This window comes from Dasypus novemcinctus, chromosome 9, assembly GCF_030445035.2.
Source record: "Dasypus novemcinctus isolate mDasNov1 chromosome 9, mDasNov1.1.hap2, whole genome shotgun sequence".
Lineage (NCBI taxonomy): Eukaryota > Metazoa > Chordata > Mammalia > Cingulata > Dasypodidae > Dasypus > Dasypus novemcinctus.
The window spans coordinates 112913824-112936316 of NC_080681.1; the positions used below are offsets into that span (position 1 = coordinate 112913824).

The 22493-nt window shown below is 43.6% G+C and overlaps 1 protein-coding gene across 2 annotated transcripts in view; it reads right to left on the minus strand.

Moving 5' to 3' along the window:
• Positions 1–13673: 13673 nt before the first annotated feature.
• The window catches only part of CDC42 (cell division cycle 42), a 60381-nt gene continuing 51561 nt past the window's right edge, over positions 13674–22493 (minus strand). Inside the window, exons 4-6 of one of the 2 annotated variants that reach the window (XM_058304159.2) lie at positions 19874–19983; positions 19560–19757; positions 13674–15197 (exon numbers count right to left, since the gene is read on the minus strand). In XM_058304159.2, coding sequence (XP_058160142.1) covers positions 15108–15197; positions 19560–19757; positions 19874–19983 — 398 coding nt within the window. In that variant the 3' untranslated portion in view covers positions 13674–15107. Of the gene's footprint in view, positions 15198–15802; positions 16697–19559; positions 19758–19873; positions 19984–22493 lie in introns of those variants that run through there. The other variant, XM_058304160.2, reaches the window with a different exon arrangement.

A 22493-nucleotide genomic window follows, 5' to 3' on the forward strand; every position in this document is an offset into this window, starting at 1 on the left:
TGAGCCATGACCAGCTATTTAAACCTTGGCCTGAATGAGTTGACCAGAACCTCTCAGGTGTGTGGAGAGGGCAGAGGAATACAATGGCAGAGGAGGCCCCAGTAAAGAGGGTGCTGCTACGACAGAGAGAGAACAAAGGAAAAGAACTTAATTCCTGCCCAGGGAAAAGGGATCCAAGGGCTGTGGCTGGAAGTAAACTTCAGGATTAGAGCCCAGTCAGGATATTAGAAGTCTGGATGGAGAGTGTCATATAACTCAAGTCAAAAGTCACAGCCAGCAGGCTCCCTGCTGATGGGGAGGCTGAGGATGGCTTCTCAGGAACCTCCAGTTGAATGAAGTCCCTACCCTTACCAAAAAGGCGGCCATGGCCTGCCCCTAACTCATCTACTCTCCCTCTACCACCTCCAGTAAATCCACACCAACCTAGGAACAGCTAATCACATGATGCCCGGCAGGCTGCTATGTGTGCTTGACTTCCCAAAAGTTTAGTGGGGTAAAAAAGCTGAAGGAAAACCGCTTTTAGGACAGCAGAGAGCACACAAGTTAGTGAAGAACTGGGGGATGAGAGTCGTAAAAGAGGAGAATAACAGGCAGAGGGGCATGGGGTCTGGAGTACATACAGTAGACAGGAAAGGTCACCTCATCGCCAAATCAGGAAGTCAAAGGCAAGGGAAGGGGACTGGTGATGTCCAGGCCCAGGCTGTGGAGCAAAGTGATAAAGATGTCCACACCCAACCACTTATAAAACTGAGAAGGGCCCACACTTTGAAATCAGGCAGACCCGGGTCTGAATCCTGTGCTAACTTCCTCACTATGGAACCAATGCAACCCGTTTTCTTTCACTGGAACTCATTTCCTCATCTGTAATATATCCGCCCCCTTCAAATGGGGTTAAATAATGAGAACCTATTTCTTACGGCTGTTAAATAATATACTATATATAAGCTCAGTAAGTGGTAGCTATTATTCTAAAAATAAAATTAGAATTTAGGCGTATAAAGAAGTCAAAAGGAGATAGAACAGGAGGGCAGAGACAGTGTGAACAGGTTAGGAGCTGATGGCAGTGCCCTCAGGCTGTCCCACTTTAGACCCATCCCAGAGGGCAGAAGTAAGATCTCTCAGGGAAGATATCAAGTAAAAGAGCAGAGGCTCCCAGGATGAGGACACCCAGGCAGCAGCGTGCAAGTCTAGGCTGCCCCTAGACCAAGGTCCCAGTGGGGGGCGGGGTGAACCCAGGGAGGGCAGAGTCCAAGTGGAGGTGGGAGTGTCAGAGCTACACCAGAGAGGGTGAAAGGAGCCCAGATGACAGCTGAACGAGGGGCCTTCAAGGCTCCCAGACTCAGGACACGTGCAGGGAGGCTTCATTCTTGACAGCTGCCTCAGAGCTCAGACCTGAAGGTCTCTAGGAAGGCAGGGGAAATGTGGCGATAAAGAGGACCTCCTTCCCCCAGCCTCTTCCTGACAAGAAGCCCAAGGGGAGTTTAGGAAACACCAGGGGCAGGGTTTGAAGTCAATCACGGACAAGGAAGGGCCAAAGAATACAGGAAAATGGAAGGCAGAAGGGAAAGTAGGGGGCACTGAGCAACTGACAGGGGCAAGAAAGGCTGACTACGAGTGTGGAAAGGGCAGAGAGTAGGAGGGCAGACATAAGAGGCACAGAGAGGGAGAGACAAGAAAAAGGATAAGGGGCCTAGGGGCAGTGACTGGAGTGGAGGGCATCTGAGCAGGGGAGCCCAGCAGCTTCCCAGTAAGAGGAGAAAGTGCTGAGCTTCAAGAGAAGGCGTGAGGTAAGTGGAGTCTGATGGGGGGGGGGGGGTGGAATAGGGGGAGGAGTGCTCTCATGGATATAGGGGAGGAGTGTGGGGAGCATGGCCTGGCCTAGCCTGGGCGATGACTTCATAGGCATCTCCCCCCACTCCTTCCTGAGCTGCCCGCCCTGCTGACCCCCTGCCCGCATCTCAAGGGTCTAAGCCAAGCAGGCGCTGATGGGGAAAAAAGGACCCTTCTGGGCCAGGCCCCCAAGCCTGGCACAGTGCCTGCTGGGGGAGGAGGGGAAGAGAGGCCCAGCCCTTGTCAGCATCCCGGCCGGCACTTCGGAGGCAATTAGCAGCCCAGCTGAGCTAATCCACCGCCTGGCGAGGCCAACACAAACAGGCCCAGGCCGGGTGCACACTCGCCTCCCTGTTTGCTGAGGGGCCGGTGGTCCGCCAAGAACAACACTAATAACCCAGGGCCTTCTCCAGGTTAAGAGGACCGGGGCTTGCTGAAGAGCTGACAGTGCCCGACAGAACACACACTGGCCATGTGCCCTGGCTGCCCCAGAAAGACAGCCACTGTTCCCAAGCACTGGGCCAGCCAGGAAGAGGAAACTGGACACAAGGAACCATGTATTCTGAATCAGCACACATACCCCACCCCCGCCCATGCCACCTGTGAGGGAAAGGGCCCAGCTCAAGCTTGTACCACCTTGGCCAGCCTATCAATTGAGTCAGGATGAGCTGGGCCTTCTGGTCAGGTCCCAAGTTAGAGGCTTCATTCTGGACCCTGGATGTTGCCCTCAAGGAGTTCACAATCTAGCCAGAACACAGTCTGTGTGTGTGACCCTGAGGCAGGGCAGGGCCAGTTCCTTAGACCCTGTCAGCACCCTCCAGTAAGGCTGACATAGAACCCCCCCAAAACAGAGACGGCAAAGGGGGACCCAAGAGAAGAAATAAACTGAGGCCTACAAATTAATAAACGGGGGAGATGATACCAAGGGAGGCAAGAGGGGCCCAGAATAAGTTTTGCCACAGACAGGTCCTGGACCAGGAAGTGACCTTCTGGATTAAGTAATTAGCTCAACTCCGCATCCACCAGAATTCAGACCCCCAGACAAGCCCTTCCTCTTGCCTTCCCCCTTTCTTGATGCCAGACCAATTCTACCTTCATCAGTCGTAGTCTAGGGGCAGTTCCTTTTTGAGCCAAACCCTCTACCCTCAGTTTGGCTCCTCACCTACTCAGGTACCCCTTCTCCTTACCTTCCAGGCCTGCCAGGGGTAACGGCAAAAAATGACTTTGAAGGGTCAGGAACTGGAGCCTCCTTGGAACATCTACTTTGGGAAGCCACCAACAACCAGCTTCATCAATACTCAGCACCACCACCATTTGCTGAGCACCTACCCAGTGTGGCTCCAGCCCACACTAAACCACTTTACTGCACTCTTCCATGTCATGGTCACAAGTAAATAGCCAAACATAAATACTTCTTATTGCATAAACCAGCTGAGAGGCAGGTGTATGACTCATCTTCACTTTACAGATAAATAGGCCAAGGCCCAGAGAAGGGAAGAGGTCTGCCTAAAACTGGAGACTAAGTCTTTAGATGTAATGTGCCATAATGTGCCACCTGGGCTCCTCCCTCCAGGCCCTCCATTCCCCTTAGCCCACTGCTAGCCTACTCCTAACTTGGATGTTCCCTGGTAGGCACATGAAGTTGCACTATCCATCTCTGACTGGACTAAGCTGAACTCTGCTGTTCTATGCAGAACACCATAGTGATGTAACTATACATCACTCTGTAGACAGAACTTCCTCTCTAGGGAAGACGGTGAGAAAGGCTGGAGTCGCGTAACTGGAAAGAACAGCCCTCCCCACCATCCCCCTGCTCTGGCTGGTGTGGTAGATGAAGTTAGGCCCAGCTCTGAGCCTGCCAGACAGGTTGTTAGGTTCCTACCCACAGCAGGAGGGGCTGACAATTCACATCTGAACCCTCTTTGGGCTGCACCCCGCACCTGGCTCTAGAACATCTAGCCTGGACCAAGGTGTAGATGTGTGGATGAGCCTTTTTCCCCTTCAGTTCAGGCGAAAAAAAGGGAGGTATTTTTCAAAAAGATCTTTTACTAGGGAACTGCAGGAAAATAAACAGATCATAAGTACACAGAAACAAGCAGATTCCTAAGCAGGACTTTAATCAACACCTAACCACAGCCCTGTAGATGCCGCTTCTTCCTTCCTTCCTCATGAAGCCCCTTTCAAGGCATCAGAAGACTCAGGCTCTCATTCCAGCTCCACTGCTGACAGCCTGTGGAATCTGAGCAAGTTAATAAACCTCTAAGCCACCTGTAAAACAGAGAGGAAGATTAAGGGCAGAGCCAGGACTGGACCCGGATCTAATCCCAAAGCCTCCATTCAGGCTCACTGTCCCAATGAAAGACCTGGGAAGGTCTGTACCGGATGGTGAGAGGAATCATCTGCAGCAGGCCTGGCTCTTTAAGAGTGAGGGAGTGTGTGTGCTGGGGTGTGCAGGACGGTGCTGTAGGTTCGGACTGGCTCCTGGTCCCATCAGGTCTGCATGACACTGGAATTTGCTGGGTCACTCTTCTCCTTGTAGTGTCCTGGGTGTTCCCATCCCTCCTCCTCCCTCCTTCCAGCACCTCCCCCACCTCCTTGGACAGCGGCTGGAGCCACCTGGGAAGCTTCAGGAATGGCTGATGGTTATCGTAGCCAGGACAGGGCGAGTTGCTGCCCCTCTGATTCATCAGGGAGCTGGAGTGGATCCAGAGAAGTGACCGAGAGGATGTGGGGCTGCCGCTATGAATTTGGACTGTTTCAGTCAGGAAAGGAGGAGGCTGAGAGAGGGGACAGCTCAATCATTCACATCAGAAGGGATGAGAAGGAGGGGACTTTAGACTTGTTCCTCAGAAGAATAGTCACGGCATAGTGGAAAAAGACTGAGAGCTGAAGTTGCACAGATCTAAGCTCTTCTCTAGCTGTGTGACCTCAACGTTTCAGCTTCCCCATGTGTACCCCGAAGGGCTATTGTTGAGAAGTGAGCCACAGGCACAAAGATGTCCCAAAAAATAGTTTCCTCTCCTATTCCCTTCACTTTGACCTGCACCAGCATCTTCCCCTTTCCACGTGGACCAGTTCTTAGAGCCAGACGCTCAACGACAGCACTCCCCACACACACACCCCCAACCCTCTCTTCCCAGAACATAGGGTACACTCAAATGACATATGACTTCTGGTGCTCAAGCTGCTCAACAACTAATTTGCAACCAGAGCAAGCTTCAATTTGATAGGGGGGCTCCAGTAGAGTGAGGGGGATAAGACAGGCAAATACCCACCCATATGCCCTCGAGGGTGAGAGCTCAATTCGGCTCACTCCCCGAGCACCAGTTCACTAACAAGAAAAATGTTCTCAACCTCTAACCTAGAGCCCCTGCCTCGGAAGGGCAAAAATCCTGCCTTCTGCTAATTCCAACCTTTAAAAATAAAAGCTTGTGACTAAAAACAAATCAAAGCACAGTGACTTCAAAATAAGTATTTTCAAATTCTACATACCACAAGCCCACTAGCTATTCTATTACTTAACCCCCAAGGGGAGTCTAGTGGTTTAAAAACTCTGGAGTCAAATAATCCCAGCTCCACCACTCACTAGCTGTGTGTCTTGGGAAAGACACTTAACCTGTTTCCTTGGTTACTGAAAGGGGAATTAAAATAGTACCTTTCTCACAGAGCTATTGAGAAGATAAAGCACCTAACACACTTAGCTTGTTGCCAGTTGCACAGACATCAGCTATCACTACTGCTGTTACTGACATTCAAGAACGCACCTGGGGAAGCGGATTTGGCTCAACAGATAGAGCATCCACCTACCCATGGGAGGTTCAGGGTTCAAACCCAGGGCCTCCTGACCCATGTGATAAGCTGGCCCACGCGCAATGCTGATGCGTGCACGGAGTGCCATGCCACGCAGGAGTCTCCCCCACATAGGGAAGCCCCATGCACAAGGAGTGTGCCCCCTAAGGAGGGCCGCCCAGCGCAAAAAAAAAGTGCAGCCTGCACAGGAGTGGCGCCACACACATGAAGAGCTGATGCAGCAAGATGACGCAACAAAAAGAGATACAGATTCCCGGTGCTGCTGACAAGAATATAAGCAGACACAGAAGAACACACAGTGAATGGACACAGAGAGCAGACAACTGGGGAGATTGGGGAAGGGGAGAGAAATAAATAAAAAATAAATCTTTAAAAAAAAAAAGAATGCACCTGCCTCCCGAACCCCATCCTGAGAATCTCTGAGCCAGCAGATATATCAGGGCAGGCTCCCCAGACAGGCAGGGGATACACTTTATAGAAAAAAGGGCTAGAGCCCCTTGCACAGACCCTATGCTTCCCCTGAGGTACATGCCACGCTGCACCACACACACTACTGTTCACGTGTTGGTATCCCCTCTAGTCAGTGAGTTCGAGGATGGAATCTTTTACTTCTACTGTATGTGCCTAGAAAGCAGGAGGCAACAAAAAATGTCAAGTGAACCAAGCCATGGTGCTCACTAGAAAAAATTCAACTCGGCCACCTACTAAGCACTAGATACGTTCAAGGTGAACTGAGTTCCCAATGAAGAGGAGTCCACAGAGGTGGACTCTAATTCCCTTAAAACTCTAAAATGCTACAGCTCTATGGCTGCTTTTCTGAGCTCTTCCTTCTCCTGAATAAAGGAGTCAAGGGATTGGATTCAACTATCTCTATCCACCACTACTCCCTGGATTTTAGGGCCCCAGAGAAAAGCCTCAGCCTGGGTCCATGGCCCCTGGACCCTGCACAAGGCCTCCCTGGAAGGCCAGCTCACATGGCTTTGTTATAAATGATGCCCTGGACAGTCATCTGACCCACTGTCTCCTGGTCTCCTCATCCCCAAGTTCCTGAAGCCTCAGCCAAAGACAACAGTGCAGACTTGTTTCTCTGGGGCCCAGAGTGGAAGTCTCCCCAGCACCTGGAAGCAGCTGGAGGTTGGAACTCAAGGACTCATTGCTGCTGGTCTCTCCATCCCGTGCCAAGTGCATCTGTAAACAAGCCTTCTCAGTGGCTCCCTGCAGCTGCTCCCCAAAGGGGTCAAAAGAGAGAGAAGGCTAGAATCAAGACAGCCAATGGCTTAAGAGTGAGAAATGTGCCAGGCAGGGCTGGTCAAAAAGGTGGCCCTTGGGTACGGCCAGGCCTCCACTGCTGGCCCTGTGACCAGAGCTTTGGATGGATTTGCCATTGCACAGGATTGCTACCCTGTGCCAGGCTAGGCTGCTGGGCCCCCAAGAGCCATCCGGTCTGTGTCACACTGCTGTAGGTCCCATTGTTTTACAAGCTGGCGGAGAGAAAGAGCTCACTGGGGCAGAGATGCCTGGATGCTGGGCTGTTGTGCATGATCCTATTTGCTATAAAACAGCCAGACATTCCTAGGAGCTGGAATCACGCCGAGGCCATGGAGCTAGCCTTCCCGGCCATATATCTCCATGCGGGGGACAGGCCTGAGACATCTGAGATAATAAAGACATGATTGTCTCAGCCCTGGGGCTTGTCTCCCCTTTGTCCCAGGGCCCAGCAGCCAGTGAAAAGTTTAAAGACATCCTCCCCCTTCTCCTGGGAAAGTAGAAATGCATCCGACTCTGTAGTCCCGGGGTGAGCTTCCCAAGAGCTAGGTCTGGGTCTGGGTTCCTGTTCTCAGATCACCAAAGCAACCAAGGGTCGGTCCATCCTTTGACAGCACACAGACAATAACACTAATAACTTGCAGTTAATGAACAGTCATTACGTGCCATTCTCTGCACACAACTCTAGTTCTCACCAGCCCTACAGCATAGTAACTACCAATTCTAGGGATAAAGAAACCAAAGTTCAAAGAGTTTAAAAGACTTGTCCGGAGTCATAGCTAATAGATGGCATATTAGGGTTTGAAATCTAGAACCTAGATCTGTTTCACCCCAAAGCTTTTCTGCTGCTTTAACAGTAAATGTTCTTTTTTTTTTCTTAAGTACTCCATCTCCCCTAGCTTCAGGTTTCTCAACCCCAAAATGGATGAGGGTGGATGTTGCCTTCAAATTTGAAGGAAAAAAATTCATGAGAGAAGCAAAAACCAGGACTCCTTAATCTGGAAGCTAATGCAATACCTACTAACCTGGTCTTCATGAGTAATTTAGACCTCAATCTGACCAAGTAATAGCAATGGCTTGTCTTAAAGGTTTATAGCTTCACGGAGGGAGAACTGCGTTATCAGGTACTAGGGATGAACCTTACCCAGTTTGTGAATTGGTGGAAAGCGAGTTCTAGCCCTCCCAACTACCAAACCCACCAGGTGGAAATGGGGGCATCAGTCACACAAAAAGTAAGATACTTGGATAGAGGGAGGCTCAGAACCAAAAAGACTCTGGTTCAATCAAAAGACTCTGTTTCAATCTGTGGAATCTTGTGGAAGTTCAACTCTTAGCCAGTTTTCTCATTTGTGAAATAGAAACACCTGCTCTGCTTGCCTCACAGGCTTTTATGAAAATGAACATGAAAGCATTTTATCAGCAGCTTTATAAATAAGTAGGTATTATGACCCAAGTATGTTTTTTCCCTGTTACTTTCTTTTGCATTCCTGACTCCCCCTTCTCTCTCTCCTCTGTCCAAATAACTGAACTCACTCTGTGCTCAACACCAGGCTGTGCTGTAGGAAGGAGGCTCACACAGAGGTTGAAAAACACAGCAGAGACATAAGATCAGACAGTGCAAGTCCAGAGCCAATTGGCTACCAATGAAGTGAGGCACAAGAGTGGTCAGGTCCACTCACTGCTGTTTAAACTTCAGGCCTGCCCAAGGCCCTCTCAGCCTGGCTGTGGGGCCTCGGGACTAGGAGTTTAATTTCTCCCTAATTCAGGCATTCATCTGTCCAAAGGCGAGCATATGGACTCCTTGGTTTTTTAAGGCTACTTCCAAGCCCCAGGATCCCATCTGTCTGATTCTTAACTCATCTGCTTTTCCATCCCCTACTCATGAGACTTTGCAAAATGGAAAGCCTTAACTCCATTACATGCACTACTGACCTACTTGGGTGCAAAGAGGAAGTTGGGAGGAACCAAGCAGGAAATCTTCCTAAGTGGTCTAGTGAAAAACTGGACATTCTCCTGATTTACCCATTCTGACCATTTGGGCTCAGAACTGGGAGAGAATGTAGAAGTCTTCTGGTCTAATGGTCCCAATGTGTGCCCATTCAGGTTCTTCTTTGCACACATTCTAAGCAACCCAAACCTTCCCTACAGATGCAAAATAAACCAATTCCCCCCAAACCCCATTCCATACAATGGATACATCACTATTCCCCAAAAGCCCATATATGATGATGATGCTTGTAGGAACTGAATATATCTGTCTACAACAAAGGACCTGTCTTGGTCTGCAAGCTCCCTAAAGACAGAGAGTCTGCACCAAGGCTTGGTTCATGACCTAGTGGCAACCAAAACAAAACAAAACAAAACGTAGTAAGAATGAAAAATGATACTTGGCTGAAGGCTAACTGAAAGACAGGCAATCCCATGGGGATCAAGCAGAATGGAGTTTAGGGGATTAGCAGCAATTATTTGAGAAATGGGAAATAAGATAATTGGCTTTGTAGGGTAGTAGTGTTTCTCAGGTTTGGAAAAGCAGTCTGCAGCTATGGATGTGAGCAGTGGGCTCTCTTCCCAGCAATTTCTCAGGGGCAGTAAGAAAGGCAGAAACTCAAGAAACCTTGCTTTTGGTTATAGCTAATAAATGAATTCAACAAGGTTGCAAGATACAAAAACAACATTTAAAAAAGAAAAGAAACCTTGCTTTTAAGTCCCAGATGTACAACCAGCCATGCTTTCCCCCGTTGTTTTTCTGCCATCTAGTGGCTACTCTGGATCATTACAAACCCACCTCACGGTCATTTCCCTTGGCCCCTCCAATACCTTCCTAAATAATGGAACACTCAGACAGCAAGGCATTTATCCTGGGTGCTTTACTTATATTATTGCTAATCTTCACAATACTGCAAGGACAGTAATAATTCTATTTTCCAAATAGGAAAACCAAAGTTTACAGAAGTGTCCTGTAAAGTGACAGAGGGTCACAAAAAACCATGATACCTAATCCCATCCTTCTGCCATTGTATCGTTCTTCCTGAAGGAGCAGAAGGTCCCCAAACTAAAGATAATGCCGATTCTTCCATAAATCCATACATGCTCCAAGTCCCTCAAGGCTAGTTACTGTCCTGATCAAGTAGATGGCACTCCAAGCCTCCTCCAGCCCCACAATCCACTGGAAACAGCACTTTGATCCAGGCAAACCGCCCCCATTCAATTGCTCCACCTGGAAAGTGACAGGCTACACAAAAATAGAATCGATGTTCATAGCAGCATTATATCCAATAGCCAAAAGGTGGAAACAACCCAAGTGTCCATCAACTGATAAGTGGATAAATAAAATGTGATTTATCCATACAATGCAGTATTATTCAACCATAAAAAAGAATGAAGCACTGACACAGGCCACAACGTGGATGAACTACAAAAACTTTGCTAAGTCAAAGAAGCCAGCCACAAAAACCACACAGTATAAGATTCCACTTACATTAAATGTCCAGAATAGGCGAGCTCATACAGACAAAGCAGACTGGAAGGTGGCAGGAACAAAGAGAAACGGGGGGATTGGTAGGATGATAGCTACAGGGGACGAGGTTTCTTTGTTTAAGTGATGAAAATGTTCTAAAATTGATTATGGTGATGGTTGCACAACTCTGTGAATACACTAAAAACTAACAAATTATATAATTTAAGTAGGTGAATTTTGTGAATTGTATGGTATGTGAACTATGTATTTCAATAAAGCTGTTACAGCCACCAAAAGAAAAAAAGAGGGGAAAAAAGTAAGGAGGTTCATCTAAATAACCTCTAAAGGACCTTCTAGCTGTCTTTTTAGCTAAGGGAGTTGTCTATCATTGCCATTCCCAGCACTAACCACTTGGCCTGAACTGACTCAAACTGATATTAAGATCTGTCCTATCAAAGGCCATCTGAGTAACTTTGCTACAATGCTCTCCCTCCAAACCCCGAGTAACTTCTTGTCTCATTTGGCATGAGGTGGGTGCCCCCTCCCGCTACCTTAAATGACCCAAACTTCAGACATCCTCTGAGTATGGAGATCCAGCTTGAGCTCAATCCTGCTATGTCCATTCATACTTTGGGAGATAGCATGCATTCTGGGAAACAGATTGACTCTGGAATCAAATAGATCTGGATTTGAACCATGGTCTCCCCAATTAGAAAGTTCATCTTTGGCAGGGTATTTAGCTACTCTGAGCTTAAATTTCTGGTAAAATGGTTATGAATAAGCAACCACTACCGGAAATACCATATAGCATTTGGGGATGATATTCAACAAGTCAGACACACTGTGCAAGACATCAGGAACACATCCTCTTCTTTTAGCCCTACCTTAAGAACTTCTGTTTTCCGCGAAGTCCTATCTCACTGATTGATTACACACAACTACCAGGCTTCTAAGTTCTAAAGGTCAAGTCTGATGGCCCACAACAACCGGGAAAAAAACTCCCCCATGTCTGTGGATTTCCTATTTTTCTAATAAAACTAAGTGTTGCTACCTTTCACTAGCAAGAAATTTGCTCACCCAGTTTTTAAGAATGGGAGTACCCTCTGTAGTGTAACAGGGACCAAGTCCTGGACTATGCTTTCGTAAGATCTAGTCTGTTCTGTCATGAAATGTACTGTATGTGACTTTGAGCAAGTATCTTCCCTTCTCCATGTGTCAAATGAGGGACTGAAGATAATTTTAGACCCTCCTTAAATCCTGAGGTCTCTAATAGTGATTGTTTAAACACACATGCTTGAGATCAGGCTGAAAAAAATACCTATAACCAGAATATAGGAATATGCTATTGGGGCCAGATTAGTCACTTGCTAAATTTTTAGCTCTATCACTGGTACATACTACCAGACTCTTTCCAACTAGGTGCTCTAACTTTTTCTTTAGGAATGCGCAGAAATTTGTTATCCTAGTTTTAAAACCCCCCAAGAAGGTTCTAAATATATTTCTAAGGGTGTAGCCTCAAGACAATTAAAAAACCAGTGGGGAAATAATCATAGTAATCAATGTTTTCCTCTAGCTCTTTAAAATGCTTCTAGTTCTATATCAGACATAAAACTGAGATTTTTGAGAAGGAATTTATTTCCTTTTATGGCCTTTAAGCCATTCAAGGATCTCTTAAAATATTTATCAGGAATTAGACCTGGTGGTACTGTGACGTCCCCTACTTTATTTTTCTCCAAATACATACATATGCCACACAAAGGAATAGAAAACCATACAGGAATAGGAAACTGAGGCCCAGAGAGGTATCACAACTTGCCCAAGAAAACTCTGGTGCCCTAAATAGAACATGGTTCTCTAACTCCTAATCTGGAGCTTTTTCCAGCAGTGGCATTACTTCATGAGAGAAAAGAAAACAAAACATAAAAGACCACAAGGTAAGCTAAAAGCAAAAGCAGGACTCAATTAACCACCCTATATTTACCAGGGTTCAAGGTCCCTAAGGGCTAAAACAGGTCTTGGACTGAACCGTCATTATTTAAGACAGGGAAGTTTTACAGCAGCAGTTAACCACAAACTTAGCACCTCAAGTCAAGTTATTCCCACGTGAGTTATCCCCACATGAAGGTGACTACTCACTCTTCACAAGCTGCCAAGAGATGTACCTAACTCCCTAACACCTATAATTCCAATGTAATTGTGAAGTCCTCAAATTATGGAGAAAAGCTGTAATTCCTCAAGGAGAAAGAGCTTCAGAACCAAGCCAAAACCCAACTCCCATCAGACCATGCAGCCCTTTATAAGGCCTTACCAAGGAAGACCCCAAAGTTGACACTGAAGCTCCATGGGGGTCTGGAGCTCAGGCAAATTTCTCACCCTATCAAAGAATTGGTTAGAGATGAAACATAAGGGACATTATGATATACTCCCAAACTCCCTGACCAGTGTTTATTCAAATACATATTAAGGACCCATATGCCACTGGGCTAAGTACTAGAGATACATAGTCTGTTTCCCAGGATTTCATAACATGAACCAGCTATCTCTCTCCAGAATGGTGAATATGTGAGACGCATTGGTTAAACCAGGTACAGCTCAGGTCTGCCTAACCCCTCCTAGCAGACAGTATGGAACCCAGTCAAGCATGACTCCTTGTAGACAGCTATCAAAATGAGACTACACTGTATCAACCTGACCTGGAATAATGTTCTTTAGTTTCTAAGATTCTCACTCAGATCAGTATTATGCCCTTCAGGTAAATAAATCTTGCCACCTAAGGAAAATGCACCTCATACCTCATATTCAGATTTCAGAATCTGGATTCTAATGGAAGTAGTATGGGATAATAACCTCAGAGCAATAGCTGCCAAATAAGGCTGCATTTTGAAATTACCTAGGAAGCTTTTAAAAATCCTATCACCCAGGCTGCATACCAGTTAACAGTCAAGTTTGAGAATCACTGATGCAGAAAATGTGGGGGAAAACTGGCTGCTTTACAACTAATCTACAGATTAGAGGTGTGCTGATATTTCCTTCTAACATGAGCAGGGAGCTTCTGAACATTTCTTTACCAAGAACTGCTAAGAACCCACTTGGTATTTAAGGGAAGGTGTTTCTGTGCTGCCTGGGAACCTGAACATATGAAAAGAAAAATACTGTCTCAAACTGAGTGCCAGAAATGAAAAAAATAAAAATAAAAATGCTTTAAAGCTTTATCCCCAAATTTGTTTGAAGGTGATATTAAGAGTCAAGTTCCCATCCCTAAATACCTGAAAATAAGAGGCGGAGGGAAAATAACAACCTTCAGGCTGGCTTGTGAAGGGTTTTTGTTTGTTTGTTTGTTTAATACATCTGAAAAGAATGCATATACAAAGAACTGAGACATGAGAAAGCATTGGTTCAACACTAATGAATCTACAAGAATAAGGGTTTGGGGAAGATGGAAAAGATTACCTAAACATTAAAAAAAAAAAAAAAAAAAGGAATCTGCAACCAAAATAAGCTGATAAAATCCCTATTAACACTTATGAAGAGTCTTCATAAGACTCTTTCCATGATATTTATTATGCTAGAGAGCCCCCAACTGGCTGCTCTAGGGTTCCTCAGACACAAAACAGAAATAAGGGGATTCCCCAGACTGGTCCCCATGTTGTTAAATGTTCTCCCCCCACCCCCACCCCCAGCTTCTTAATGAAGCAGGCCTCCATCCCCATCACTTGAAAGAGGATGTGAATCATTCCATAGACGTCTGTCTTTTAGCACGCCACCCCCATATTTCCTCTATATACCAGGTCTTCAGCTGTGTTCTAGGAACACCGTATCATATACTATTAAGTTGCACATCTATGCTAAGCATATTAGACAATGACTGACAGGGAAAATTTTTTTTTAATTATGAATTCAATCCATTTGGTGTATTTCAAAAGGTGCAATACTTTTCTTCATTTATCAGTAAAAGAAGTTAGAAATTAACTTCAAAAAAAAAAAATCAGCAAATGGCAAACATTTCCTTGAAAGTCACAGTCACATATATAGTGCATCCTAGAAATGAAGAGGGGCAAGACAGGTTCCACCCACTTTCATCAAATACTGGAGCTATACTTAAGGGTGGAGAGAAAAGGCAACTTTCAAAAAGGAGTATGTTATTAAATGAGGCATTTACTATACTCCTTCCTAAGAGCACCAGATGGGGAACATGTTTTCTAAGCTACATCTAGGAAGTGGAATGTGGAATCAATCCATCCTCCTCCCATCAAGGGCTGTCCACCACTGGCTAATGAATTAAAAAAACAAGACTAAATAAAAACAAACCCCTATAATCTCCCCCCCTCAAATAAAAAGGGAAAGAAAGAGAAAAAAAAAACACTAAGATGTCCCAGATTACTCTCCAGAGTGGAACCAGGGAGCAGCTTCAACAATTCAAATTAGTCTGTTACAGAGTCATCACAAGCATGCCTTGCTTTTAACAAAAAAAAAAAAAAAAATTCCTTTTTTGAAGCAACAAAAAAAAAAACTAGTACTGATCACTTTTCTGACAATACACAATTACTCAAAATTAACTAGTATTGGGAGGGGGCAGGAGGGCCATACCTATGGGCCATGTCTCACACGAGTGCATGTGGGTAGGTGCAGGGCATTTGTCATTATTGCAAAAACGAATTTTAATTTTTAATCTTTAGTTTGATTTAAACATTGCTTTTAGTATGATGCCGACACCAGCTGTGCAGCAAGGGCTCTGGAGAGATGTTCATAGCAGCACACACCTGCGGCTCTTCTTCGGTTCTGGAGGCTCCAAGGCAGCCAATATTGCTTCATCAAATACATTCTTTAGGCCTTTCTGAAAAGGGGTAGAAAGAAAAAATGGGCAGTCTGATTTTGGTATAATAAAGTTGAAGATCAAATTAAAAACGTTCAAACCCCCAAGAGATGGCAAAGAATGAAACATTAAAAACAACCCTCAATCTCAACACAATAATCTCACTTCACCAAGTCTGTCCAGGCAGGGCACTGGAAGGATCCAGGAGCAGAGGAGCCAATATTCATGAGTGAGACAGCGGTCCTCTGAGAAAGCTTTTGCAGACCAATGTATGTCACAAGAAGCAAATAAGCACAGGTATCATTTGTTCATTCATTAGGAGTACTGTAACGTGCTGCTGAAACATTTTACATAAAAACAAGTGAAGCAGCTGTGCATTCAAATGAAACAGCTGGATATGGAACGGGACTGAGGATGGACTTGGAGCACTGGCATCCTTATGATATGGAAGGTGCAGGCAAAGATAGAGAGCAATCATGGTGGCTATATCAAAGATATTCCCTATGAACTCTCTTTATCCCACCAATTAGAGCCAAGGGAATTCCAGATAGCAAAAAATGTGGGTACCTGGTACATATGTAAAACTAGAGCCAGTCAGTACAACAGGAATAAAGCTCCATCAGGCATTTATATAAACAATTTTTTTTTTAATTTCAAAATTTTATGGTGTAACCACAGTTTTATGTTTCCCTCACAACATTAAATCAGAAGCAGGAAAGTATAAAGGGGGCAGCTTTACATCTCAACATTAACAAACCTTAAGTCAACTGTTTAAAAATGGATGCTAATCCTAAAAGATAATATAATAAATGATCTCATAAAGCAGTAGCAGATACATCAATATCTTCCGACCCCAGACTCACAAATACTCCACTATAGCACAGACAGCCAAAGCAATAGCAACACAAAGTTTTACTGCACAAAGGAAAACCAGAAAAGAATCCTCCCTTCCCCATTATAGCTCTACTAGCAGGTCACCTTTTTTCCATGAAGGTTTGTCATGCAATCACAATTAACAATTGGTAATAAGAGTAATGTGTTTGTGTTCTTTTTCCCCATCTAGAACTAAGATCTAGAAGTGTTTTTTAAAAATTTAAAAACAAAAACAACTCTTCTTTTCTCCAAGAGGACATTCTTAATGCCAGACCATGTTCCCTTTTGCAATAGTAATCCAAACCTTTAAAAAGCTCTGAGCATCAGACAACTCAAGCAGCAGAAAGTTAAATAAGTCCAATTTGACTACTGACCACAAAAAAAATTCTGTAAGATATTGCATTCTTGACCAAAACTAATACAGAGGTTGCTCTAAGATGGTGAGTAAAAAGACGCACAGGCTTTCAAACAGGATGGTTTTATTCCTTTGTTTTTAAATGATCTTTCTACAGTAGTGGGACAGGAAGCAGCAGCAAAGAGGGAAAGGAGAAAACAGTTTAGAATATACAGCACTTCCTTTTGGGTTGAGTTTCCGGAGGCTCGAGGGCAGCTAGGATAGCCTCATCAAACACATTCTTCAGACCTCTCTACAAGACAGAGGGGAGGAGAGAGAATAGCAGCCAGGTTAGAGGATTAGAAAGACTAGCAGATACAAATAGCAGTTCGGATTAAATGGGCTGAATTCACAGAAGCAATTAAGAAAAATAAATGTAAGAAAGCTAGTTTTTAAACTCATTGCTGGGAGAGTAGATAACTGAACAGAAACTTCCTACCTCAAAAAAGGTTAGCTGAGAAAGAAAGACATTTCTATGAAAATGTAATGCTGACTTCTGAAATAATCACACATTGAAATCTAATAACATTTTCATGAAAATAATGCCAGGATATGTAAACAAAATTGCACTGGATAATTAAGTCTTACGGAATTCCCCATTATTTCTCCTAAGAATAGCACTTACATTCTGGAAGTAAATCTATTACAGTTTCAGGCTTTTGTGAATTCAGCCCCTGAATAACTGAAGGACACAAATAGCAGACTAACAGGCATGCTCTATGTTTCTAGATTCAATGATGTTTCTGGATGGGACTAAATCAGCATTTCAGAGTAAACTGTTTGCCCAAAACAAAAAAGTTCCAACATTTAGAAAGAGTGTTAATTGGTCAACACTATCAACTGGGAAAAGACTCTAGAAACAGCATACACTTCAGTTATTCAGTAATGTTATTAGAGCAAGTTAACCACCACCCGGGTCATAGGAAAACAAAGAATGGGGTCCTAGAATGAGTTTTAGCAAGCAGTCCAATGCTTTAAGATGTCCACATGGGTACCAGAGCATAAAGCATGGAGAGAAAACAAAGAATACTCTCTGATCTACAGGGGTTAAGATGCAGAAATACACTTACACCTCAGCCAGAAACTCCAACATGACAATGTGACTCAGTGGTAGAGGTACCTTGGGCCCAGGTCTATAGATTCACCTACACTCACCTAAATCTGAAACCACAGGTTTACCTCCCAAAGAAGTTTCACGTGTTCTTTATGTCAGTTTGATCCCAAGTAAAAATCTCCCCAAAGTCCCAGAACACAGCTCCAGTATCAAGTGCCAGGCCCAGACCACCCAGGTGTTCCCATCTCCACCAGGATACCCCAGAGGCTAGACACCCACACATTTCATTAGGTACAAAACGAATGAGAAATAACAATAAATACATAAAAGGAACCAAAAGGGTCAAAGTTTTCTTCTTTCTACATCATTTACAAGGTAAAAAGCTTTATAAACCAGAGAAGGATCTCCTCTGAGGATTCTTTCTTCCTATCTCAGAACAAACTCTAGTAGTCAATTATAAAAGGAAGGCAGGAGGATGGAAAGGGAAATGTATTTCCTGACCTTTTAAACTTCCTATTCTTTTCATCATGTCCGTAAAAATATTATATGGAAGCATCCAACTATTTAAAATAACTTTGACCAGTGACTTTAAATTCAGTACCCATGGCCTACTTGCCTCCATTTCCCCAGAGACATTCCACATTTAGAGAGCAGGGGTATACAACAGATAGATATATAGTTCTATTCTGATATGGTGCTCCACACCTGGCCTTCTCCCCTCCCCCAACACACACTTTTCTGGGGATAGTATCAAAATACCAGAGAGAAGCATCAGGAATTTTTGTTAAAAGTCCAGTCAATGGTGTGTGTCAAAAAATGTAATTACTTTGGAACTTTTAAATATCTGCTTTTACAATGTTTAAACTGCCAAGAAAATCTAGATTTGAAAGAATGCACATTTTCATAGAGTATAAGGCCTTGAAGTTATCCTGTGGATAAGTTTTTATTTTAAATATCCTGCAAAATGCTAAGTTGGAAATTATTAAAGTTATGCTCTATGCCTTATATACTAAATTCCTCAAGCATACAATATATATAATTATATATGCCATTTTCCCTAGAATGCATATAATCAAGAACCTAATAATAGATCAAAAAAAACCTAAATAAATCATGATAAATATAGGTAGATTTAATATAATTATTCGAAACCTCTTCTGTCAGCCCTGTCCTATTCTAATTAAGCATATTCATTCATTACTTAGGCTTCAGAGCACCAGTAGCATATAAGAGTTCTATGCTAATATTTCCATAATTCTTCCCTTTGCCCACAGAACAGAACTCAAAGGAGGCAATCAGTAATACCATGAAGGTAGAGGAAGATTAAACCACACAAGTCAGTTACAACTCACACTCTAAATCCTCTGAACATTTCTCTGAACATTGTCTTCCCTGTCCTTAGAATGTGTTATTTCCCATCATACTAAGAGAGGAATTCCACTTAAATTATTCAGAAACAGAAGAAAGAATGGTCATATAATGAAGAATTGCCTCCAAAAGCATATGAAGAGACACTATATAAATCATGCTTAATAACTGTGGCAGGAACAGCCACAGCAGTATTCTCTGACATAGTCTTAATTATTATAACTAAGTCCCTGTTCCAGCTGAATTATCCCCAAAAACATTTTAGCATCAATTGTCAGAATTGGCAAGAAAAGATCAGATATATTTGGATTAATATGTAAGTTTCTCTCTCCACCCCACCCCAAAAAAAAATCATCTCATAAGTCTGTGATCTAGACTTCCCCATGAATTTTTTTAACCCAATAACTGACCACTATAAAAAATGAATTTTTATAACCCAATAACTGACCACTCAGTACAATACGAGAAGCTTAAAAACATAAGAGCTTTACTTAGAGGCTAATAATTTTTTCCATAAACACTCTAGAGCAAAAGAAACCCTAGCAAAAGAATATACAATATGAAGCTGGCCATATTACACCTGAAGTATCTTTCTGAGCTCTGCTGACCACTCTTATAAATAACCCTTGTATCCTAATGTTCTAAGAAACTATTTAACAGCAAAGAAGCAAATGGTGTTTCAAACAGTCCTCACCTGTGTGAGTGCAGAACACTCCACATATTTGACAGCCTTCAGGTCACGGGCCAGCTTTTCAGCAGTCTCTGGAGTGATAGGCTTCTGTTTGTTCTTGGCAAGTTTCTCAATAGTAGAGGGGTCATCTCTGAGATCAATTTGGGTCCCAACAAGCAAGAAAGGAGTCTTTGGACAGTGGTGAGTTATCTCAGGTACCCACTAAAGAAAAAGTATTTATAAATACTTCTTTGTTAATCCATATCCTTTAAAGTAATTTACAATGGTCAATAGAAGCTCTGTGACTACCTTTGTCAGGGCAAAAGTATCTAACTCACCTTTTCTTTCACATTTTCAAATGAAGACGGAGAGACAACTGAAAAACAGACTAGAAATACATCTGTTTGTGGATAACTCAGCGGTCGTAATCTGTCATAATCCTCTTGCCCTAGAAAAATAAATTAGAAAGAAGTCAGCAAGAGAATCTTGTCCTCATAGCATCAAAAGCACAAGTCAGGGGAAGCAGACTTGGCCCAATGGATAGGGTGTCTGCCTACCACATGGGAGGTCCGCAGTTCAAACACCAGGCCTCCTTGACCCATGTGGAGCTGGCCCATGAGCAGTGCTGATGTGCACAGGGAGTGCCGTGCCACACAGGGGTGTCCCCCACGTAGGGAAGACCTATGCACAAGGAGTGCGCCCCGTAAGGAGAGCTGCCCAGCACGAAAGAAGGTGCAGCCTGCCCAGGAGTGGTGCCACACACACAGAGAGCTGACACAGCAAGATGACGCAACAAAAGAAGAAACGCAGATTCCCAGTGCCACTGATAGGGACAGAAGCAGTCACAGAAGAATACCCAGCGAATGGACACAGAGAGCAGACAACTGGGGGGGGAGTGAAGAGGAGAGAAATAAATCTTTAAAAAAATAAAAAATAAATTAAAAAAAAAAAAAGCACAAGTCAGGCAACAGATTAAGCATGTAGCTTAACAGCACACTGACAATTAACCAGAATGAAAACAATTTAGTTATCTAATAAAAAGTGTGGGTTTATAATATAAAATGTGAGCAATAATCTCACCCAGCTATCTATTTAATATACCAAGCATTTAGAAAAGCAGTAACTTTGCTATTATTTTCTTTTATTACCAATTTGTGTCCATTAGCTGCCCAAGAATAAGTCAATAAAAAATAACTTGCTGCTTTTTTTTTCCCTGTCGCCATGCAGATACACGGAGGCTCCAGTGATTTCAAGAATCGGCTCCACCCAGAACCCACTGCCACGGCCAAGGAAAGCATTGTTGCTGGAGGTGTGATGGACATTAACACTGCTCTAGAAGAGGTGCTAAAGACAGCCCTCGCCCACCACGGCCAGCGTGGGGAATCCGCAAAGCTCCCAGAGCATTAGACAAGCACCAAGCCATCTTTGTGGGCTTGCATCCAACGGCGATGAGCCTGTGTATGTCAAGCTGGAGGAAGCCCTTTGTGCTGCGCACCAGATCAACCTAATTAAGGTTGAGGACAACAGGAAACTAGGGGAATGGGGAGACCTCTGTGAAACTGACAGAGAAGGGAAACCCCATAAAGTGGTTGCCTGCAGTTGTGCTGCAAAGAATCTCAGGTCAAGGATGTCATCAAAGAATATTTCAAATTCAAGAAAGAATAAAAAACTTTGTTCTCAAAAATAAAATAAAATAACTTGCTACAGAAAATGGTTTATAATCAATCCTAGCCAGATAAACAAACTCAGTGAACATGGTTTGTGAAACTGTTTTCAATGCAAACAAGATTGCTACAAATTTAGGATATTAAAAAGCTGTAACTACAAAGAAGACACTGGAGAATATGCAAGCTCAGAAAGAGGCAGGTTGCTCAAGATGGGAAGTAGGGAGAATGGGGAGTAAATGCACAATGGGTGCAAGATTTCTGTTTGGAAAGATGGAAGAGTTTTAATAGCAGAGAAAGTAGTAAGCATATTGCAGCATGTGTTGTTCTCAGTGAATGGTATGCTTTGGAGTGGCTGAAATGGGACAGTTTACGTTGTATATATGTTCTTTCCCCAACCCCACCCCCCTCAAAAAAAAAAGAGAAAGAAATGAGGGGAACAGGGAAGGGGGAAGGGGGAAAGGTGAGGCAAAGGGAGCTTGAAACAATGAAAGGAGTATAAGAAACTATAGAGACAGTCTGGGGCAAAGACTTACATGCTTTAAACACCCAGGAATGGGAAATCAGTCTCCTGGGAAATAAAAGGGTACATTCAAACTCCTATAAACAGGTGAACTCCAAAACAACTAATAAGCATAAACCCTGGACAAGACACAGGGCCCACAAAGGCACTGCACATTGCATTTCCCTTGGACAGACCTTCCTAACAGGAGGGCTGAAGCTCAAGAAAATCTCTTTCTTATCACCAAGTGGTTACAAAATTAACAGACACCTCAGGGAATAAATTCCAGAGTTAACCATTTTAAATATTAAAATGTACAGTTGTAAAAGAACAGAGTACAAGATAAAGAAACAGGAAATGATGGCCTATCCAAAGCAAGAATATAAAAATCCAAACAATAACGAGTGAAGACCAGAATGTGGACACACCAATAAAAACTTTAAAGGAACAATCTGCAAACTCAAAGATAAGACAATTGAAAAGAGTCAGGCTAAGGATCAGAAGGAAAAAAGAATTATAAAAAGCAAAAATAGCCAAGAGACTCTAAGCACCATCAAGTGAATCACTACAAGCTTCAGGAGCCCCAGAAAAAGAAGGAGAGAGAGAGAAGGGGGCAGAAAAAATATCTAAGAAATAATGACAGAGAACTTTCCAAACTTAGCAAAAGACATGAAAAAAGCATACCCAAGAAGCCCAAAGAACACCAAACAGGATAAACATGAAGGAAAATATACCCCATCATATAGTGATCACACTATCAAATGAAATGCAAAGGACAAGGAAAATTCTGAA